General features: G+C 41.3%; 1 protein-coding gene across 19 annotated transcripts in view; it reads left to right on the plus strand.

Moving 5' to 3' along the window:
• The window catches only part of tenm2a (teneurin transmembrane protein 2a), a 181,686-nt gene that overhangs the window by 116,382 nt on the left and 41,409 nt on the right, over window positions 1-23,895 (plus strand). For 14 of the 19 annotated variants that reach the window (XM_058063582.1, XM_058063580.1, XM_058063578.1 and 11 more), the window contains 3 exons: window positions 1,084-1,290; window positions 10,522-10,750; window positions 17,252-17,490. In XM_058063582.1, the coding sequence (XP_057919565.1) occupies window positions 1,084-1,290; window positions 10,522-10,750; window positions 17,252-17,490 (675 nt within the window). The remainder of the gene's footprint in view (window positions 1-1,083; window positions 1,291-10,521; window positions 10,751-17,251; window positions 17,491-23,895) is intronic. The other 5 variants (XM_058063592.1, XM_058063591.1, XM_058063593.1 and 2 more) reach the window with 1 other exon arrangement.

Here is a 23,895-nt window from a genome sequence, read left to right on the forward strand (position 1 = left end):
GACGAACAACATGTTATAGGAACGTGTATTTGTAAAGCAGTTAAAAGAAAACTCATTTGTTCAGGAGAAAATGAATGATTATTCTTACAGTGTCTTTGCTTGACTGTTAATTAGTGATGATAATAACCTGAGTTCTTGAGTGGATTGACTGAACTCAGTGGCCTCATTCTTACTGTATTGTTGATTGATTGAGCGACAAATATGGCAGACATAATTATTCTACATTTTGAGCTGTCTCTAAATAGAATTTATTAGATTTGTCTTTGTCCTTGATTTTCAAACCTTTGGAGAGTAGAATGATTTCTTTCCATCCCTCTTTAGTCTCTCTGGTGTATGGGGCAGCCTGATTGTGTCCGATTGTCCCACTGCTCCTCCTATTTAAAGAGTGTTAACTTTTTTGTGTGGTACCCATGTAGAGGATGATTGTAAAATGGATATAGCCCCTCACAAAAACCAAATCCCATTATTGCATTCCAGCGAGACCACGGAAGAAGAAATAGCTCATGACTCCTTTGATAATTTAAAAGTTGAAGCCATAAGTCACTAATTAAAAAGGTTTTAAACTGTTGTAAAATGAACCTTAGGGTTCATTTCTATTGCAGTTAGTTTGTAATACAGCGGAACATCCGTTTTCTTTATGAATCCATTCCATAGGGTTTGTCTAAATTTGAATCATATGGAAAGTGAAATATATTTAACCACAGGAAACGATACATAAACAACTAAAAATGTTAACACAAAACACTTAAAATAAATAATTTTTTTAAAAAGTATTTCTTGGAATCCAGCTAAGCTGGTTGTTTTGGATTTATTCACACAGATTGTGAGTTTTAGTCTCCGAGATGTCGCACTGTAAACAGTTTTCATTTGAGCTAACAAACACATAGTCCTTGTGAGATTTTTTTCCCCCCACTGAAACACATTGTGTTATTGATTTTGTAAAAATCGTATGTTATTTTGCAAAGATGTTTGGATATATCCTTCCTTAAAACAGGCCCACGACATCAGTGTTTCACTGTCTGTCATTACCATCTGTTTTGTCTAACGTTCACGCTCCCTCCTTTCTCTCCCTCCATCTTCCAGGTCGCCCACTGCCTCCAACCTCTTCCTCCTCCTTGCTCCCTCCGTCCCTCCCGTCCTCTTCGTCCGCCCCACACCACCCATCCCCCGGCCCTTCTCCACCCATCAGGGAGTGCCAGGTGCCTCTCCTGGAGAAAAACTCCACCCATTCTCACTTGGAGCCTCACCCGGATGATTCATATTTGCTGCGGGCCCAGCCGTCCTCCACGGGTAAGAAAACTACCCACTCATCCACCTCTCTGTTCTTCCATTCACATCATCCATCACATACTTTGCATTAGGTCCTGATGTGTTCATTTGCTGTCTATGGCTTTACATTACCGTCCTGTCTTTTAAAATGGTGATGTATTGTAATTTTTATAATATATGACAAATTCCTCTAATCGTTTTCTTTGTACATGAAGGCAAGGCACGTTTATTTATAGAGCACCATTCGAACACAAGGTAATTCAAAGTGCTTTACAGAAAAGAAGGGTAAGATCATATTATCATTAAATAAAATTCAATTGATTATTCCATAAAACAAAGGGAAAAAATGAAGAGTGCAGATGAAATACTTTCAGTTGCAATATGCATTTGAACATTGCCACGGTTGAAGATTGTCGCACATCTTCTGGAAGACTGTTGCAGACTTTGGCAGGAAACGCAGCCTCACCGTGTTTAGTTCTGACTCTGGGCGCCCGCAGAAAACTGCTACCTGAGCTTCTCAGAGTCCGAGGTGGTTTATGTCAGAGATATACTTTGGCACAGGACCATGAAAAGCTTGGACACGAGCAGAGATGTTGTAAAGTCTATTCTCTGAGCGACAGGAAGCCAGTGCAGAGACCTGAGTACTGGGCTGATATGGTATGGTATGGTACGGTGTGATATGGTCATATTTTCTGGTTCCAGTCAGGACTCTGGCAGCAGCATCCTGGGTGTAGTCATTTTCTCATAATGCACTTTGACATACACTCAAAATACTCAAAAACTTGTCCAAGATACTAAAAAAAACATGTTTTAAATGTAGTACTTCTGAATCGGGATGCGTACCCAAACTAGCGATCATATTAGCTCTGGTGCTAAACCAAATAGCGAATTGCCAGTGTTTGAAGGTGATATTGTGCAGGTAATATATTGTAAGTAATGCAACGTCCGGACTGAACTTTTGTAACTTTATTGCCGACCTTAAAACGGCAACACCAGTGTGAAATAAACTTGCAAATGTTTCTCCATTTCTTTCCACACGAGCAACATAATGCTTCATCGTTATCCACCAAACACACAGACAAGGAGAAAGGTGCATTCACAACCACTGGAAATCTGACGACATTAATAATATTAATGACCCTGCACAAAGTACACTGGTGTTGCGTGATGAATGAACGTAAATTGGCTGCGTATCAGAAAAGTAGAGTAAGTTTGTTTTGCCAGCTTCAAGCTTTCGTTATCTTTGATGGAAATTCTCTTAGTGGCTCCTAATGGCCCTGTGTGCAGGTATGAGCGCCGTGCAGCCATTTATTTCCCTCATAACCACTTAGACAACTGCAGTGACATTTCTCAGCACTCACGTTTGTTTCAACTATTAGTTACGGTGGGCCAACTCTGTCTTTCTGTCCTCTTTTGTCTCAACACTCCTGTTTCTCCTTTCCTCTGAGCTTCTCTGCACTTGTAATCAGCAGATATATTTAGCGGAGGCCTGATGGGAGGGAAAGGGAAAGTCCTAATGTGATTTTTGGTGGAATACAATCTATTGTTAATGGCGTTAGGCTCTCCTTTGATCCAGTATAAATCTTCATTAGGGAAGGCCCGGGTCCCCGGTTCAAGAAGAACGTGATTAGGAGGCTTTTAAAATGACGTTACATCAGGCTTCTAATTGGTTTACTATTTGCAGGGGCAACATCAATCATTAGCCCAGTAACCGCACAGCAAATAAATTCACTCTGCCACTGACACCCTAATGGCAGACTGTGGCAAAGAGGGAAAGTGAGGCTCACAGGCACTCTCTCAATCTCTTCGATGTTGTTCTCATACACCCACACTTTTTGTTCCGGGGGCCTCTTTCAAATCTCGGCAGAGCATGTACACACAGAGGCGGTGAGCTCGAGCGACAAACTTATGAAGTTGCTTAATGAGACATCTTCCATGAAAAAAAAATAAAACACTGAGGGGATTTTTGTTTTTTGTTTTTTCATGAGCCCAAGTAAAAATAGATGCACAAAGTAACCAAAGGGTAATGAAGCTACAGGAGTCCAAGAAACAGTTAAAAGGGCATTGTGAATTAAAAAAAGGCTCACTTGATGTGTATTAAGAGGGTGAGGGGAGGACAATATTCAGACAAAATTGCCACATTTTCCACTCAAAGCTGACACTCTAATGAATGCATACCGGCTATGGGTGTATAAAGGATTCATCATAAAGGATTTTGAGGGGCAGAGTGGCACTTCTTATACAAACCTTGCCGTGTAGAAGGACAAGAAAATGTCTGCAATTAAGTATAATATTCTTCAACAAGTTTGTTTGGACCACTACACGTCTGCATGCATATGTGAGCGTGTCTGTGAGCATACTGTATCTGGGTGGTCATGTCGAGCGAACGCTGAGAAGGAAATGAGCTTGACCAAGCCAAGCAGAAACTGACCACAGCGAGATAATCCTGACGGAAGCTGCATGCTGTTTATGTATGTGTGTGTGTGTGTGTGTGTGTACGCCTGCAAAGTAGTCTGCCATTACCAAAGCTAACAGGTGGACAGACATGACTTGTGTTCTTAGTCAAGCATGACAGCTGAATGGAACGGAACGCTGTTGCCGGGGATTGGCTGGGAATTGGGTTTGCGAATGTTTATATGGGAATAATATCTGGCTCAGAGCACCTGTCTGGGAACATTTCCCCAGAACGCCAGGAGAGCTGAGACGGCCAAACGGAGCATAGCAGATCACTCCTGGAAAGAGCTAACGTTAGCGCTGTCTCCAGCCATTCATTATGCATGGGGGAAGCTAAGATATTTTTAGCCTGAAAGTGGCTATCTTTCTGCTGCCAGGGAAGCCACCTCAAGTCACTGCTAATGCAATAAATGTTTGATGGCTTTGTTGAAACAAATCTACAGAAACAAAGGAAAAAACAAAGGCGCATTCTCTTCTACTGCACAAATGTTGTCTTTTCTAATAGTGATTATGTCAGGTTGACATTTTTGTAAAAGGATGAGCGTATTTATATGCAAATGCTTGTGAGTTTAGGTGAAATGCACACATGCATTTGTGCACATAGTTAGTTTTTGGCTAAATGTGATGACTCTTCTCTAGCGGATTATTGCCTCCTAATTAGACAGAGATGACTAGCCAAGGCAGAGGCGGTGTGTCGAGTCTCAATGTGTTTGTGTGTCTGCATGCCAGCGTGATATACAGTGAAAACTCTTTGAGTTCTGAATGCTCTGAATATATATAATTAGGGATTCTCTGATCAATATAGGCCAATTTCTGCAAAAAAACATGTGATTAGCGTACGCCGATAAACCTTTGGTCAACTATTCTTGCATCTTTGTTTACATGCTTTGCCTCGGTGTCACTGGGTGTACTTTGTATTGGCGGTAGCTAGCTAGAGTTATGTATAAATATATATAACATTTACTTAACATGACATTTAATCACTGTTAATATTAAACTAATTCAATGACATGGTCCCATTGTGAATATTTGCAAATAAATAATGGATCCCTAAATAATCAATAAAAAAAAACAAAAAGATAATTTTCCCGCATAAAATAAATAATGGAACCAGCAATAGTCAATAAAAAAAACAATAATACTATTTTAAAAAGGAAAAATACCTAAAATGCATACAAACATCATTTGTCTAAATAAAATAAACTATGTAGGCAGAAATATTACATTTAAAAAAAGAAAATATACATTACGAATTATATAAAACCTTTTTAAGGTTCATAATAGAAAAATAAAAGTTGTATACTCAACATCAACTAGCTTATATAGTGTCTGTTTTGAATGTGAGTCTCTTGAACATCTTCTGGTGTATGTCGTATCATCATTCTCTTTTAAATAATATCTGTTGCAAAAAAGACACAAAAAAACCAAAGGAAAAAACAAAACACATGCACATAGTTAATTCTTTGTTGTTCGTTGAACTGAGCTCCCGTGAGATATGCTGATGTCTCGTGCATGACGGTGCTTTGAACTCTGTTTTGCACAACTTTAGAAGCATATTTCCCACAAATGGTGGTCTAATTCTAAACTGTACAACCTCGGAGGTCTTTGACTTTAGAGATTTAACATCTCTTTTGTCTGTGTTTTCCATACGTTAAAAAAGTGTGCAAATGATGCTGCATGCGTTGGTATGCGGTCTGTGTGTGGGACTAGATTTTTCCTCGGGTTCTCCTTCCCTTGCCTCTGGGAAGAATGACAAGTAGAGAGGGTGCGATATGCTGAGACAAAGGACCTGAGCTAACAGCACATGGGAATATGCCACCAGAAGACATGGCGAGCATAGCAATTAGCTCAGAGAAAACATGCATTCCAAACAATGAGCATTATTTTTTCATTAAATTGAAACAGTAGAAATACGACAAATGAGTTAAAGAGATAAAAAAGACGGAGAGAGGGTAGGCAGTGAATTGGCGGAGGGGCAGAAACTTGCAATGATCCTTTTTAAATGCTGAATGGAAATCTCTGTCCTGCACACACACGCACGCACACACACACACACACACACACACACACACACACATATCCTACCCAGCAACTTTTCTCTGTTAACCACAGAAAACGTCAATAAACACTTTGCCTATCCGGGACTGCAAAACAAACCTCCTCAGCCGGTTGCTGCTGCCAGTTGGCCACACATCACACACACACACACACACACACACACAGACGCACACAGACCCGTACACTGTGAGATTAATCTGGTGTGGCGAGCCCTGCCTCTGCATGATGTGTGTGTGCACTGCGTTCCTTATAGGGGAGGCAGGTTCGCTAAATGTGCCACTGCACTGAATGAGCGTCCTTTGAATTGGGGGATATAATGAACTTTCAGGGATTAGCCGGAGCCGAACCCTGCGGTTTACAGCTCTAGTCCCTTTCTTTTGGCGCCAGGGACTTTGGACAAAATAAACTGGGTCAGGCCACAGCAACAGTCATAGGGGCTCTGGGCTTTTGTTGAGACTGAAAACTCAACTGCGATTGTTGGGGAAATATTGTATGTGCACACTCGCTGTTTATCCAGTGAGTGAAAGGGGGAGGAAACAAAGGGAGATACGACAGAGAAATAAAATGAGATCTATATGCTACCTAATTGCCCTGCTTGCTCACCGTGTTTTGTCTTTTATCAACCTGGCTTCTTGGTAAAACAACCGATTAGCCTAGCGGTGGCTTGTACTTTAGTAAGCAGACACTTCAAATGGATAGGTCCGCTAGTTTTATTTTATTGGACCCATTATTGGACCCAACACTTTGTATTTTCGTTTTTTTTTTTTTTTTTTTTTAATACCCATTCATGAAAATGACATTCAAGGACCAAAAGTTACTCAGACTGACTTGCCTCAACCTTTCCTATCAAATTTGTATTGATTGAATGTCTATTAATTTCTGTGGGGACGAAGCAACTCATGTCTGATCATAAATCTATTGCACTGTGCCTGTGGAGTTTAAAGCCACGGTAACAGCAGTGTGACATTGGGTAGAATGGATGGCTAAAAACAATTTTAACTATTGTTTATCATCGACTAACAAATGTGAATGTGAGGAAAATTATATTTCCTGTGCTAGGTAAAGTTTCAATATACTCACATCTGTGTGATGAAAAGCGTCACTCTCAGCTTCATCCCTAAAACTACGGCATACCCAGCTGACAGTCACAGTAGCGGTGCTGCTGCCCTTGTGTGTCTACTTTGTTGTGACTGTAAAAATAGTTGACACCTTCCGTAGTTTGGATAAAACCTGTTTGTTCTCGGCTTCTCCTTTTCTCCACTCCACTGGGGAAACTCTGCGTTGACAAGTTTGTTTTGCTCCCATCTTCCAGACTTTGCACATGCACAGTAACATGGAATAGTCCATTGCATGAAAAGAGAAGGGGAGCATTCAAAATAAACTAAATAAATACAATTAACACTTATATGTACTTTAAATCAAAGAAAAAAATCAATAATCAGCTTTTGTGAGATGTTGGTGGGCCCCTCTGGAAATCGCGGGGCCCTAAGTAATTGCATATGTCTGCCTAATGGTAAGCCCGCCCCTGCCTAATTATGATACATCAATAAAACAAGTGCAACTCATTGCCAATGAGCAATTTGTGTAATGTTCGTTTAGTAAAAACAGTCACACCTCGTTTAACTCACCTGTTCAAGAATCTTGGATTAGTTCTTATGGGATCAATAAAGTATTTGTCTTGTGTAGTTGTTTCTTAATTGAAAAGCCTATGCCCAACAAAAGGAAATGCAATGTAAAACAGCCCATCCTATCCATCCATCTTCTATGCTGCTTATCCTCGCTAGGGTCAAGAGTATGTTGGAGCCTATCACAGCTGTCTTCAGGCAAGAGGCGCGGTACACCCTGGACTGGTTACCAGCCAATCACAGGGCACATGTAGACAAACCATTCACACTCATATTCATACCTATGGATAATAGGTATGACTGTATATAGCAATATAACAGTCACACTCACAATGTTATCTCACTATGAATGCTAATCTCATCACACAGCAACAACTACCTGACAAATATACTAACATGTACCAATATAAAAATCTCATAATGCATTGCATCTGAGCAACACAATCCTGAGGGTGCTGCAATGACGTCAGCTTCCCTTTGGGCTCCTCTGGTTCCCTCTGGTGGACAGAGGCAGCATTACTGCACCATCCAAAATGTTCTATGCTGCTTGTCCTTCAATTAAAATGCTTGCTCAAATGAAATGCCAAGTCACAGGACAGGACTCCTGCTTTTGTTTTGTTAATCATTGTGTTGCTGTCAGTGTTCTAAATTTTAGTTTCCATCTCAAAATGTCAATGTGTTTGCATGTTATTTATACCATGTTTAACAGTAGCTCTGACAAACATGTGCTCTTGCTCCAAACATGGTGTCCCATACAATATTTATGCAAATTTAAAATCTAGATTCCAAAACTATGCTCAATATTCATGGCAGGAAGGTGAGCAGAGAGCAACACATGCATTTGTATACGCACATTTAAATAGAGAGCAAGCCAGGGAATACATTATTTTTGCACTTTTGGGACTTTTTGTCTGTGCCTGAACATATATTTTTTTCTTGCTTCCAAATATTATAAAATATTTGTGTTGAAGGTGCTATCTCACATTTTTAGTGCTGTTGTTGGGAGGCAAAGTCATCAAATTTACTCATAAAAGGTTTTTCGCAAACAAGCTTTATCTCTGGCCGCTTTACAACTCAGTAAAGGACGCCAACAACAAGTGAACCACTACTCAGAAAGATATAAGACAGAGTAGGACAAGGAGAGGACAAGAAATAAAACTCTGTCTACTTTAGTGACAATTTACACTCTCTGCATGTAAGATGCAAGAGTATCATCTGTGTTTTTCAAGGTGCTGTTTGTATAAGCGAGTGTATGCGACTTTGGATGTGTGTTTTTTTCTCCCAAGACGATCTTTGCATGCACAAACAGATGTTTTGTGTCTCTTTTGAGAGGGAGAGGTCAGACCTCCTCCATCTTCTTAGTCTCCTTCCTTTCCTCTCTCCTTTCACGAGCATCTGTTCCTCAGCACCATGTGGGTGACACCTGCATCCCCGTGGCGGAGGAAACAGGTCACCTTCCAAGCAGCTGGAGTCCAAAGAAGCTCACTTCCATGCTCTAAATGCCCATCTATGAAGAATTGCAAGTAACAAATATCCAAGCAGACGCAGCCAAGAGCCAATTCATATCTGCTCACCCCTTATCAGATTCAAGAAGAGATGAAAACTACAAGAGACCATATGTGATTGTGCAGCATTACACAAGCTTTTGTCTAATGCCACTTCAATCTGGGTGTCGACTGTATGAACCTGCTGTGTCTTTTGATCATCACTTGGAAATGCAAACACAGAGAATGTGTTTGCCAGGTGTTTAGGTGTGTAAAAAGCAAATAAAACAATGCGTGTGGAAGGTTGGTATGCATAGCCAATTGTGTCAGAATTGAGGTGTTAATTCCAACTTACCTACCCAGGCTACACAATAAATGAGGGAGTAGTTGCTGTAACGTGGAAAGGGATATTTCTGTTGCCGGTGTTTGGCTGTGTGTGTATGTACGAAGAGAATGTGAGTGCACATACTTTTTTGAGCCTGTGTATACTACTGTATAGTACAGATTTATTGATTTTTATGCACAAATGCACACGCACATAGCCTGAGACAGGAATGGGATGTGTGAATGGGTCTTCGTGTCTGGGTCATCTGGGTTTGTTTTTCCAGCTCGCTCACTCAACAGTCCATTAGCTCAGTGCTGGAAGGGCCGGTATTGGATTCTGACATGTTCCCCTAAGTCTGAGAGCAAAGGATGAGGGTGCATGCTGCGCTGAGTGCTCTGATATTGCTCGCACAAACACATGCGGACACACACATGCACAGTTTGGCTCTGCCGTGACATTATAGATTGGCTAAAACAAAAATGGACAAATGCAATGGGGACTCGATTCATGTCTGTTTGGCTGAAAATTTCAATTTGAATTTCCACCTTTTACAAAATATGACACCTGCTTTGACAGAATGATTGCTGATGATGAAGTGGGAATGACTGCTGGCTTCCTTTGGCTCAGATTTTACAGTGGATCCCCGCACATTTGTGATTCAGCATTTACTGCCCTAAAAATTATTAAAAATATATTATTATTTGCTTTAATTAGCCACAAAAATGTGTTTTTGTTTTTTTTTTCTTTCAGTTGAAAGCACATCTCATTCACCCTTAAACAGTAATAATTTAAAATATGTGATAATTGAAGTAAAATCTACAACATACATATACCACTGCATTTTTAAAATGTTTTTATGCTTCACTGATAATGCTTTTTTTTTGTCAAGCATTTATTGTGGTCCTTGAACACAGCATAGTCGTTTTGAGACGCAAAAGTGAAATGTATGTATAATTTCTACAACATGACTGATTACATGTTTATCATTCATCTTACATTATGATTCATTGGTGGTGAGTAATCTCCTAATTAAAACAATCACTCTTACTGTAAATGCTCCAAAATCAAAGGAGAACATCAAGCTAGCAGAAGGGTTTGGATGGCGACAGGGAGCAAGCTGTGTGTCCAAAATAGACATTTTTATGGGTGTGCATCTACTGCATGCATATTAATTGTATTCCCACTTCCCCGAGGGATATCCAAGTGTGGGCCGGGGAATCAGGAATGTTCTATCTGTAAAATTAAAAACCTTTTTTGTCTTTCCTTTAATTTCCTTTCAATAATTGTTTTTATTGTTCTCTTCCAGGGGTGGCAAACCACCACACCCAGTCCAAACTAAGGCCTCCACTGCCCCCGCCACACAACCATCACACCTTGTCGCACCAGTCTGCAAACAGTTTGAACAGAAACACCCTGAGAGGACGGAACCCCATTCACGCCCCCACAACTGGCACCGGAGACGGACCCACCACACCAGAGTCTGTGCAGCTTCAAGACAGCTGGGTGCTCAACAGTAATGTCCCACTAGAAACTAGGTGAGAGCTTTTTCTCCTTGCTTATTTTTTTGAAGTTGACAGAAACAGTGACACGGATGCCCATGTGAGCGCCATGATGATTAAATTATGATGAAAAAATTACCAGCATACCACCAAGGCTCGTCCATCAAACATGAATAAGGGCAGTATCAACAACGTGTTATTAATGCAGACAACCTATGACCATTTCCTCCTCTTCATTTTGAGAAAAGGGAGGAAACCATCCACACAGCCGTACCTCTTTTCCACATGCAGGGCAAACAGCGCCTTGATGCAGAGCATTGAAGTTCAAGAGGCACGTGGTGATAGGGACGCTGCATATATGCTCGCTAGCATGTGCACGTTTTTGAGCGTTTACTCTGTAAGCTGTAGTTGTGTTTCTCCTGCTGAGCACTGGGGCTTCCAGCTCTGATGGTTTCGGATGTGTTCCCCAGTGTGCTGGCCCTTTGCAACATTAATGAGGCCTGGCTATGTTTAATTCAGCTTCACTGATCGCAACTTTATGCTCAGCCTGTACTGATGCATGCGTACATGTGGACTAGAGGAAAGCCCTGTGTAGCTACAGCTTTGAGCAGGGACCATTTGCAGTGACATTTGTTAACCAATAGCAGTTGCCCTCCCCAATACACGCTTACCCACCACAACTATAAGCAGACTTGCACAATGGAGTAAACTCTAACAATAATGAATGCTCAGCTTTGATTGTCACTGTTCTGCTTATTAGTTGCAGTGATGTAGAACAGCACTGCATCTGTTCTGTGTGATTTTGGTTATTAGATCTTATTTAGTTACATGAAAATGGTAAAATATTGGAAACATCTGCTGCAGAGCAGATTTACTCTCAATCTGTGATGATTATGATAATGATGAGCAAATTCATATCTTTTTGACATTGTCTGTTTGTTTACAGGTAAAATTTTAGGCTGAATTCACATATTTAACTCGATCTATTGCCTGTGTAAAATTATTTACATGTATTTCCAAGTGACTCATATTCAAACAGCTACAGTAATCCCTTGTTAATTTTGGTTAGGTCTGGAACCAATTAAGTAAATTTCCACGAAGTAGGATGCTTCTATATAAATGGAATATTTTTGTAGTTAGGGCTTCCAAAACCTGGTTATGACCTTTTCAATATGATGCTTATGATCGTAAAATGTCAATTTCCAACGTCAGATTTTTTTTGTACTTTACACAGAGGTTAAACTGGGAATAGGAAAAACTGGAAATTGCAAAAAATAAAAAAATAATCTTGTGTCAACAAAGAGACTGAATAATCTCATTATGCTTTACTGTTGTTGAGAACTCGGTCACAAAATGTGATCCAAACATTCAGTGCCACTGTTTGGTCATGTGGTGTTTGCCTGAGAGACCATAGGAGGCCCGAGGAGTACAAATGACTCAAATTGAGGCCATCTTACTGGGAATAGTGGTGGCCAAGCCCGGACGGAGTTAGTGAATAACATACTGTAACTGGTTGACAATCTAGCAAAATTTGAGTACTGCTGAAACATATCTGATTACAATAAAGCAACTATAAGGTAATGAAGATGCATGTGGGTGCCTTTGTGTGTTTATTTGTATCCAGGCATGTGTCCCTGAATGCAAACTCTCCTCATTGGCATGGTATGTAAATCTTGGCATTTGTCATCCACCCGTTGTTGCAACGGTGTGTGTGCACATTTGTGTGTTTGGCTTGACCCTATAGTGTGACAGCTCTGAGAGGATGAAGATTGATCACCGAAGAACACCCCTGGGTCTGGATGACTGGCAGAGGAAGCGAGAGATCGAAACAGATGAGGGGAGAGAGGTGATCTAGCATAGAAATATAACCTGGAAGAGGGCGAGAGGTAAGGAAATGGAAAGTAGTTTACGGTAGAGGAGGGAGCGATAGATAGGGAGACAAATAAAGAGAGATGGCAAGTGAAGGAGATTGTTTGGGGAGTGTGAGGGAGAAGATAAAAAGGAAGATGTGGCATTCTTGGATTATTTATTTATTTTTTTACTGGTGTGGGATAATTAACTATAGATAGTTATTGACATTGTGTATGTATTTCTGGCAAGAGTGTAAAAGTTGGTGTACATGTGGTGTACATTCATATATTTGTTGGTGTTTTACAATAAAACACCCAATTTCCTGTATGTCCCTCCCTGGGGAAGCTGAGTTTTTGGTCTCATGCTATATTCTCAGTACATTCCCCTGCTTACTCCTCCATGAGCCACAACTCAAGGGGAGAAATATGATGAATGTGATGGGTGCAGCATCTCAATTTATCTGGAAGGAGCTGCAGAAGGTGGAGGGGGGAGCGGCTAGGTTACTTTCAAATGCATTACTGCGGGAACAGATTTGGAGATGCAACCTGTGGAAACTACAGGGGGTGAATAAGAAGGAGCGGTTACAGAGAAAACATTCATATCCAACCAGCACGGTGTGAAATAGCTATCAATTCTCCAACAAACTTACATATCTTACAGAGGTAACACATTCTGTAGATTGTATAAAAATGATATCAATATTACACATGCATTGAGCATCATTCAGGATAGGTGTTCAAAACCCTGGAGGTGCAATGGTTCCAGACATAAAGACTTGGCTTGGAAGAGCAGAAGGTCATAGGTTAACTCCCTGCAGACACATCCAACAAAAATGCTGTCAAGTTGGAGGCTTTCTTATTGTGTACTGCTAAGGCACCATCATTATTATTACACATTATTACAACCGTATTATTAAATAGTAGGGGGATCGACGATACACGGGATTGAGTCCAGGAGAACGACACGATTTTAACTTTACTTTTAAAAAAGTACAATTAAAAAATATATATGACAGTATATTCAAATCTACTAATATGATTTCTACTATGTTACAGTCTTCTGCACTCTGTGTGTATACTAGCTGCCCCGCCTCCACCCACTGAGACTGTATGACTGACAAAGGGCTCACTATGGTCATGCCGTTGTTCTATGCAATAAACACACCTAGGTACTGAAACCCTCTTCCTGACTGTTTGGAGGCGAGAAACGAGGCATGGCAATGGCAATAGAGGGCGTCAAAATTATGAAGCTCATTTATTTTTCACTTATTGTGTGATCATGTCATTTATTTATTATCATCCCAGGTCTAGTGCCCACCTAGTGTCACATTTTAATCGTGCAGTGCTACAATGTACTTCCAAAGTCTTGAAGCAGGACATATCACAGCATTTACCAACAAATTATATGACTTTGATACATTTGAGCCATAAAAAACACAACACAACCTTGTCCTTCTTCAGAAGAACATGTATCTGATGAACGTCCATTGTTCTGCATCCATCTCGCCTGCTTTGTACCGTTTCCCAATTGTGGTTACAAACAATTCTCGTGGCAACATCTTTGAGCACTTTGTTTCCTATGAGTTGTCCGTCTGATGATTCCCCGAGTGCTGTCCTGATCAACCACGTTTGTTAGAGCTGAGGAAATAAAGACGCGTGTGCGTGTTTGCAAACGTATGTCCACATTCGCTCAAGGGAAATGCTTGCTTTGACTTCCTGCTAATTACCCAGCAAGCTCTCTGTTCTGCAGTTAATTGTCAAGGTCCTCTTTTCTCTCAATGGGGTTGCAAAAGAGTGAAAATACATCCTTCTTTCTTCTAATCTACAGCCCCCTGTCTGTCCTCCATTCTTCTCATTTTTTCTCCATGTGGATGCAAATTAAGTGTTTGCAAGCGCATATGGGGCAATCTCATAAAAGAAAACCCACATCAGTTTTGATTATTGGTGCGTGGGAAGAAACCTCTGTGAGAAAATGTGTGTCAGTGTGTGAGTAGGTGCTTGCCTCCTCCCTGTGTTTGTGCACGAGTGTTTCTTGTGTTCGATAGAATGCACGGCAGCGGGGTTGCAGTCGTTCTTTGTGCTGCTAGCGGTGCGGGAGGAAAAAGAGGTAGTAGTGGGGTCCGTGTCAGCTTTCTCTAATTATGTGTGACGTTTCCATGCTGGACCACAGAGGACAATTCCTCAGCACTCACACACATAACTCACACAATACACATGCACACGCCAGCTTAATGATACAATGCTGTGATTGCCAGCTGCCTGCTATGATAGAACGCCGTCATGGTCCTTCGCAACATAAATCAATGTCAATTACCTCCCTAGAGTACATTAGACACTTTCCATCCCTAGTAGTAATTAGTGTGGCTTGTAGACATATTTTCATCGCACACCAAGCGCACAGCGGCCCCTCTACACGCAAGCAGTAAAGGGAAAGAATGCTTTCAATGCATGCACGCCATATTCTGTTCATTGTCTCACGTGGAATGCAAGCAATTTGCTTTCTGTCACCCACATCAGTCACATTGTGTTTAATCATTGCCAGGAGTGTCATGGGTGGTGAAAATGAGTTGAAGCAAAGGCGCACAGTGAATGACCTTGGTGTATGTGTGCATATATATGCACAGGGGCTATTATGTTGTGTGTAAGCTCGTGCATGCATTTTAACAATGGAGACTTTGTAACCAGGAAATTATTATTTTTAGAGAATACCCTCATGTTTCTTTGTGTGCGCGCCTTCTCCTCAAGCTCGTGACACAGATTACATATCTGGTAGAATGGGAGGACGGAGGAAGCAAAAAGTCAAGACTCCACCAGGATGCCATCCCAACAATCGGTAGCATGTGGTGATGAAAGAGCAAGAGACAGAAGAGACTGGATGAATAATTGATAGCGAGTGGAACGCTGCTCCCACATCACATCGTCATGCTCTGAGCACATCACCTGTTTCCACTGACTGTTCTTCGATGAGCAGACACATGTTCAGACAGGCTGTTATGAAACAGCAGTTATTAGAGACATCAAACGGATACAACAGACCACACAGTCGGGTGTTGCTAAGCATATTTTAAATTGCAATCCGTTAACGTAACCAGTTCATGTAACTGTTCAGGTCATCTTAGAAGATGTGTCTCATCAGCCTTCATTAGTTCATGCTCAAAAACTAGGTGGGACACACACCAATCAGACTAGATAGGACAGCTCTAGTCCGAGAGCTCGGTGCAAGATCCAATCTGTTTATTCTCTAAAGGAGGAGGCAGGTAAAGACAGGAGCTAGCTCTTTAGTGGTTTGAAATGACAATCATTAGGATACAATGGAGTGGGGCCTCTGCCCGTCAGCGATGGTCGTTTGGGTGGTATCACCGTTGAGCCAGAGCCACCCTGGTTTCGCATGGGTCCATCATTGGTCAAGTCATAATGTCTTCAGTGTTGGCAGATCTGATAATTATTCAGTTTCTCTCAATCTTTCTTTGTAGCTGGCATAACCTCACCTGCTCAAATAAACCATATTGACCTGAGGTGGTCTGTGGTCTTCTCTCACCTTCTGTACATGGACAACAGTAAGATGCAACCTAGTCCACCTGTGTCCTTATGGAATATGTCTTCCAGTTCCTGCTAGCAGTCTTTCATTATCTTCCTATGTCTACAATGTTCCTTCTCGATTAAAGCTAGAAAAGTCTCAAAAGAAAGAGGCAGAAGAAAATTGAAATCTTTCATAAGGGAATGAGGGATGCAAAAGAAGGGAAATAAGATGCTCCTATTGAATAAAGAAAAAAAATAATAGCACAGGAAATGGGTAAAGAATGACGTGAGAACTGTGCACTGTGTGAGCAGGTGCAGCAATAGCAGAGGATAATGGGCAATATGAGCCAAGGGATGATAGTTTAGATTCTGCTTATATCCTCTTTCTGAGCCTTGACCCCTCTGGGGCAATGAGAACAGGAGAAAGGGACAGCTAAGATCCTTCACAGCCGTCAAAAGCGGGGATACAGCATTATAAATTGTGTGAAAAGAAGCAAAGCAACGGAATTGAAGAGAAATAAAACAGTAGATGAAGGTTCAAAAGTGACCTTGGACTGGAACAGGCTGTACCGGAGACACAATCAGTTCAAGCATTTTCAAATTCATATGGCATGGAAGGGAGACATTGGAGCAAGGATTGCACACATGTGACCCATTGCATGAAAGTTAGTTATATATCTTAGTTTGAAGTGTTGTCTTCCCCAGCCCCCAACACTACAGTGCCAGTTTAGTCCTTTAAACGTATGTACAGTATTTTACTCACTCGTGGGACAAAAAAACATTTTTTACATATATGTGTAATCTCTGAAAATTTTTTAGGTTGTTTTTTTCTTCTTTTAAACATGTTGGGATTTTTCCAGGTTGCTGTTCTTGAAGACCAAGTCATGGCACTAGACCAACTATCCAAGCTTATTGTGCAATCACAATAGTAGTTGTAGCAATATGTTGCCTTTGCTGGGTTCTGTGTAAAAAGCAAAGGCACCTTCTTTCCATATCTTCTGAGGCTTCTTTTTTCCATGACTGAAAAAAAAGAGGTTTTAGGCGAAATGCATCACAAAATATATTTTCAAACAATATTCATGTTTGTTGTGGCCCTAGAGCAATCAGAATGTTTGTGACACCTTTCTTAACATCGACATTGACAACTTGTCTTGTTTTCTGTCTTCAGGCACTTCTTATTCAAGACATCGTCTGGGACCACCCCTCTTTTCAGTAGCTCCTCTCCCGGCTACCCTCTCACCTCGGGAACAGTGTATTCTCCGCCTCCTCGTTTGCTACCCAGAAACACCTTTTCTCGCTCAGCCTTCAAGCTAAAGAAGCCGTCCAAGTACTGCAGCTGGAAGTGTGCAGCGGTGACGGCCATTGCTGCTGCCGCCCTACTGGCCATCCTATTGTCCTACTTCATTGGTAAGAAGTTGGTCTTTCAGTGTTGTTTATTTGATGTGAATTAGGAATTAAATATGGAAATTGTGCAAGTAAAAGTAACCCTGCAGATTTTTGCCATGCAGTCAGGAGCAATAAAGTAAAGTTTACCACCTTAGAAATACATGAACAGTCCATTGTATGTATTGGTAGCTGTGTTTTTAGAGACAGGATATTGAAAAAAAAAACATAATTGTTATACAGGTACAATAATTTGTATTTGACTGTGAGGAACAAGTATTTTATGGCAAAATATTACAGTATTAGTAATAGTATTTGGTGAAGAAACCCAAACACAGAGGTCAGATGTTTGTTGTAGTTGCTCACCAGGGTTGCACAAATCTTCTAAGTACTGAAGATTTTGAGGCTGTTTCTTGGAAATCCAAAGTTTCAGCTCCCTTGTCTGTAGGGTTAAGGTCTGGAACCTGGCTTGGCAGCTCCATTGTAGCTATCCAATGTCTGAAGTCTAGCTGAGGCCAGGTTTTTCTCATCTAGGATTCTACTGCATATGACCCCATTCGTCAACCCGAGTCTTCCTGTCCCCTTGGCCGAGAAACCTGTTCCACAGTACGGATGGTGTTCACACGGTCATATTCTGTATTTCTCTGCCTCCCAACTATTCTGTGATCTGTATCAGCCAGCGTTGCATCTAACAGATGCAGCAGGGTATATTTTTTCAACGTAAAGCAAAACCTTTGCAAGAAGTCACTGGAATGGAAGATAGTGTACGTGTGTGATGGTATGGATGTTATTCTTATTTGACCTGATTCACAGGACAGCATTATGTATGTGTGTGAGTCAGTGTGTGTGAGAGCAAGACAATCAGACAAAATGTGCGTGTCTGTGTGTGTGTGTGTGTGTGTGTGTGTGTGTGTGTGTGTGTGTGTGTGTGTGTGTGTGTTAGATGGTGGAGGCAGATGCGTCACCAAGCCCTTGATTAGCCTCTTACCCAAGAGACAAGAGTCAACAGAGAAGGGAGGGATTCAGTCATGGCAAAAGTAACATCAGCAGAAACACGCACCCCTCACCCCGCTCCTGATCGTCATAACTTATTTAGACTGTGTTACATTATTTATCTGGATATATGGTGTATGTGGAATATATTTATGTACGTATATATATACATCACTGTCCATCCATCCATGTGGAGTTCCCTTGGTACCTCCCATGTATTTGTCCAAAATGCAACTGTGTGTATGTGTGTACAAGCTTGTATTTGTATGTGTGTGTGTGTGTGTGTGTGTGTGCACTTCACCTCTTCCCACAGAGTGCCCTTGAGAGTCTTACTGAGCAGATCAAGGTCCCTTGCCCCTGGCATTAAGACAGATCCTTTCTCTCCTGGGCTTTTCACGGTCACACTGTAGTGGACAGCCACATATGGAGCTGTGCAGCTGGGGTGGGCGGGGGCTTCCTCCCCACCTGCCTATTGTAAAACCTCCGTCTAATGCTTGAAGTGAACATTCGGTCAAAGCAAGCAAAATGTAATTTTACCGGCCGGTTGTATTACCAGGATGCATATCATTTCTGCGTTAGTGATGAAAAGTTTGGCTCTTTTTACAGAACCGACCTTTTTTTATTTAAAAAAAATATTTTTTATTGATTTCTTACAAAAATATTAATAAAATTAATTTCTAACATAAAAAAAATACAATTATATCAATGTTTTTATACGGCTTAATTTAAATGCTCAACAACAAACAAACTACAGAACACAAAAACAAACGTCAGTGAGACAAAAAGGTCCAATCTGATTGTGTGTGTTATTTGTAAATACCCAACTATTTACAGTGAAACAACACAACATCAATAAAACATTACACAATTAAATATAAATTCAAATGTACAAAACTAATAGACAAAGCAATATCCAGGTAACGGTGTTTGCTCGTCTTTACTGAAGATTGACATTCAAAACATTTCCCGCTGCTCATTTTCCTCACCTTTGCAGCCTGCTTGTGTGTGCCACCCCTCCTTTTCCCTCCGAGTGAGTGTCAATACACGCTGCACACACATTTTGACTAATCACGTGCAGCTTTGACGGAAAAAGACAAGACAAAAATGACAGCTCCTGAAAAAAAACATGAATTTTCCTGTTATGAGATAGAAAAGGACTAATTATATTCAGTTTTATATTATTCAAATGTTTTTTTTAATCAACAAATATTTATTTTCATAGACAAATCCCACATTATCAGATGAGGATATCAAATGCTGTTGCCATGTGTGTATTTATGCATTTCCGATACGTACAGTATGTTAATGTATGCATTCATGCACAGTATGTGTAGCCGTGGCTTTTATGAATAGCCTTGCATCCCCCTGACCAACATATGGTTGTAGGAGCAGTGAAAGACTGAGCAGTGCCTCCTTCTCCCCATACTCATGACCGAGCAAGGCACCTAACTTGTTCTCTGTATTTATTGTGATGGCTTACATGCGGAAGTAAATTTAATGTATTCTTGTACACAACAGAGAGAGGTCTTAAGTGCTGCAATAGGAGCACGTGGTTACCGGCAAGAAATATAAAAAGTTATTTTCCTCTGATTGTAAATTGGAAGCATTGTTGAGTTTTCTAGAATTCTTTGATGGCATTTCAAGCACCAGTTTTCCTACCAAAATATACTTGTCTATTTGGTTCTAATTCAACATGCTAAGCACTACTGAAATGTAGCTCATTGTTATTTTACTTTGGAAAACGACAAGGCCCATTTCAGCTGTTGTAATGGAATGTTTTGATGTTTTGTCTGAGCCGAACAGAGCTGTTACAGAGCTGCCAAGCCTGAAACCCTTGTGTTTACCTAGCTTTTTGTTGTAGTAATCGTGCAGCGAGTTTCAGTCGAAAGAGTTCACTGCTCATAAGGGGATTTTCGACATTGTTTTTGTTCTGTATGTGCGTGTGTCTTTGTGTGTGAGCATGATGCTCATAGGCAGGATTGTGGAGAGCGCCCAGAGCCATGCAGCGTGAAGAGGACGCCTCTGAGGTGCTTGCCCAGGAGTCCCCTTCATAAATTACACCGGGACACATGTGCCTGAACAGCACTTTTCTTCATTGTTGGCGATTGTGCGTTTGTGTGTGGGTCCTCCTTCCCTCAGCACAAACCACAGCATGTGTAACTTGGTTCTCATTGTGTTGCCTTGAGACGGTTGCTGGCCTTCGCATTTCTTCTTGTTATTTTTCCAGTCCACAATTACTGCTTCAGAACTTTTCAATCTCACAGAAGCACAGAGATGGAGATAGGAATGATTTGACAAGAGAATCATTTGACACTTTTTGAAGTTACCATAGTTCATAATGGAAGACAAATGTGGAGCGCCATACGCTGCAAAGTGCTGATCTGCCCCCGTGGCTTCAGAATATCTGTTGCTTTAGAATATTTAGTGTCATATCTCCATTGTTTGGTGTACTTGCACCGCATGGATCACCAGAGCCAAAGTGAAGGTTGTTGCTAGGATACAGGTGAACGACTGGTATACAGAGCAAGGGTAGGTCTGTCACAAGCTGGCGGGATGCAGAAATGCAAGGGTCTAATGGCGTTTGGTTCAGGGAGGGCAGAGGGGAAGAATGGGAATGTGTCACTGTCACCTTGTTGCCAAAATATAAGCGGCAGACTAAGGTAGGATAGATGACTGGAGACAGAGGGAGGAAAAGGGCCGAGGCTGCTCTGTCACTGTCTGCGCCATAAGAGGCAAGGGTAAAAACTCGACAGTGGGGGTGGAAGTGGAAATTTGCTGGAAAAAAATGTTCCCTATAATGGAATGTGAGCTGATCAGGGTCTGGTTTTAGGAGTGACAGAGATAGCCAGGTGTGAAGAGGATAAAACTGAGGGGAGGAGAGATGAAGGATAATGCAGCCTCCTGAGGTTACGTCGCCTGGAATATCAGTGGGACTAATGTTGCCTAATTGATCACAGCAAGCAGAGAACAGAGGGAGTGTGACAGTGAGAAAGAAAAGAACGAAGAGACTCTGTAGGACGCCAGCAGGGCCATGAGGACAGAAGAAGAGTGAAGCGATATGAAGATTAAAAATTGACAGAGCCAAGAAAGAAGGAAGTTAGCTTGATCCTCAAATAAAAGATCAGTGTCATGTCACACATGGTCAAAATTGTAGAATTTTCTTTTTTTTTAAAGAATCACTGAAATAATTGGAAGCTGACAAAAGTCACAATACAGAAAAAAATACAAAAATTTGCAAAAATTTTCAAATTTTTATTTAAATTATTTAACTTTTGTCAGTTTTTAGTTATTTCAGTCACAATTGTGTTTTTTTCTTAAAGGGTACCAATAATGTTGTCCACATCTGCATGGTCACAGGTGCGCCCTTGACTGCACTGAGTAAACTTGCTAGCGGGCGTGGGTGTCACCTTTGTGGGAATGCACCACATCAGCGTGTGATGGTCGAATTTGTAGCGCATTGTGGCATGTTCCACATGGTATTGTCACTACTGATAAATGAGAGCACATACACACACACAATATATATTTTTAGTCTTACTCTCAGGGCCCTTGTCTGTTGATTAAACAAGCCGCACACGCAAGCACGCACACACAGTCATCAGGTGTGACCTTCATCCCTGTAAGACCAGACCACTTTCAATCCATCATGACTGTCCCACTATTCCATGCAGATCACAATTACTTTCTGCTCATTCTTCATGCTTTCAAAGTGTCTGACACCTGTGTGTGTCATGCTAAGTATTTTTTCTATTTTATTTTCAGAAGTGTCTTGTCCCAAATGTTCCACAGCACACGCATATAATTATCACATCTCATCGCCACAGGCTGGGAATAGTCAAACAGGTTCACAAATTTCTCCAAAGAGGACATGTCAATTTGAAAGAGTTCCCACTGAGTTTAATGAGGACACAAAATGGTTCTTTTTAATGACACATTTCCTGCTGCTAGGAAAGTCACCATAAATCATCAGGCATAAATGAGATCATGCACTCGTGCTGTAGGTTGCAGTATGTAGATCCCCGTTATTTGTGGGGATTGCGTTGTCAGACCACACATCAATGGTGAAAAAGTAATTGGACCGTCCATAATAATGTATATTTTGACACACTTAACACAATTCAACAGGAGGTCATCAAACCAAACATCTCCCACCAAATAACACAATGTAACTGGGTAACGGACTGTTACTGAGATGGCCCTCTATGAGACACACACTAATGTGCATACAAAACTACATTTTGTAATAATTTCTAACCTGTAAGGCATGCTGGGAAGCCCATGCGCAAAATTCCTGAACAGGAATTTACCCAGCAGTCCTTGCAGGTGGTGTGATCCCCACTCACAAATGGCAACAAAAATAAATAACCCATCCAAGTAACATAAGCGGAACACAATGTACACTATAGACACAGGATTCCAAGCATGCCTTGTGGGTTATAAATTGGTATGAAATAGTATGCTGATTTTCTTCTGAGTGATCATTTTTCTACATTTCATGCTTCCAATAATATAAAACCACCAAGAATTTTCAGACAAGATTAACAATGCCAGTCGCATACTCGAGGGCGGGAATTGTTTTGTGTAATTGTGTCAGACCTGCAGCTTTCACAATGTGGCTCCTTTCCAAGCCCAGCTCCTTGACCCCAAAGTCCCCTCTCCCTCTACATGTGGCTTCCCTTCTGCTACCCCAAGGTGGAACAGCTAGAGGTCAGGATGTGTCGCTCATGCCAGCGCCAATGAGTAGGTGTGTGTGTGTGTCTGTGTGTGTGTGCGTGTGTGCATGTGTTTGTGTCCTTAAGCATTTGGTGTGAGTTTGTGCAAAGGTGAAGGCGAAAAGTCGGGCATATGGTGATATGCAGGAACCTGGGCATAAGGATCAGACATGGAGCGTGTGTCCGTAGCAGCAGGGCCTGTCGTACTGAGAAAGGTTAGACTCTTACCACACTCTGCCAGTCCAAAAAAGGGCAGGGCATGGCCAAGACCAATCACAAGGTGCTACACCATCTGCACCTGAGGGATAAACGGTCATCTCCTTTGTCCAAGACATATAAAGCAGACTTGTACAGGCAGCTTGCCATGACTGTACCATCAGTGTTTATCCAATAACTATTTCAGAAATAATGGCTTTTTCTGTATGTTTTCATGGTAAAGATGCTATGCTATGATTACAGCATTTAACCCGTAACGCTCTGAATTAGCAGCATCTTTGACGTCACAGCCGAGTGTGTTCATATTGCTTACATTAGTGTGCAAGGGCTGGTTTGATTCATTTATTTTCTCATTCATTTATTCATTAGTGTGGGTCTTATCAGGACTCAATTGTCAGTCCAATTAGGCCCGCAGTGCTTCGCCACTCCTGCATTGGAAACAGTAGACGGATAAAAGAATCCCTTTTCCTCTCTTCTCTCATTTTCTCCCATTTTGTCTCTTGGCCTC

Source organism: Doryrhamphus excisus, chromosome 23, assembly GCF_030265055.1.
Source record: "Doryrhamphus excisus isolate RoL2022-K1 chromosome 23, RoL_Dexc_1.0, whole genome shotgun sequence".
In the NCBI taxonomy this organism is placed as follows: Eukaryota; Metazoa; Chordata; class Actinopteri; order Syngnathiformes; family Syngnathidae; genus Doryrhamphus; species Doryrhamphus excisus.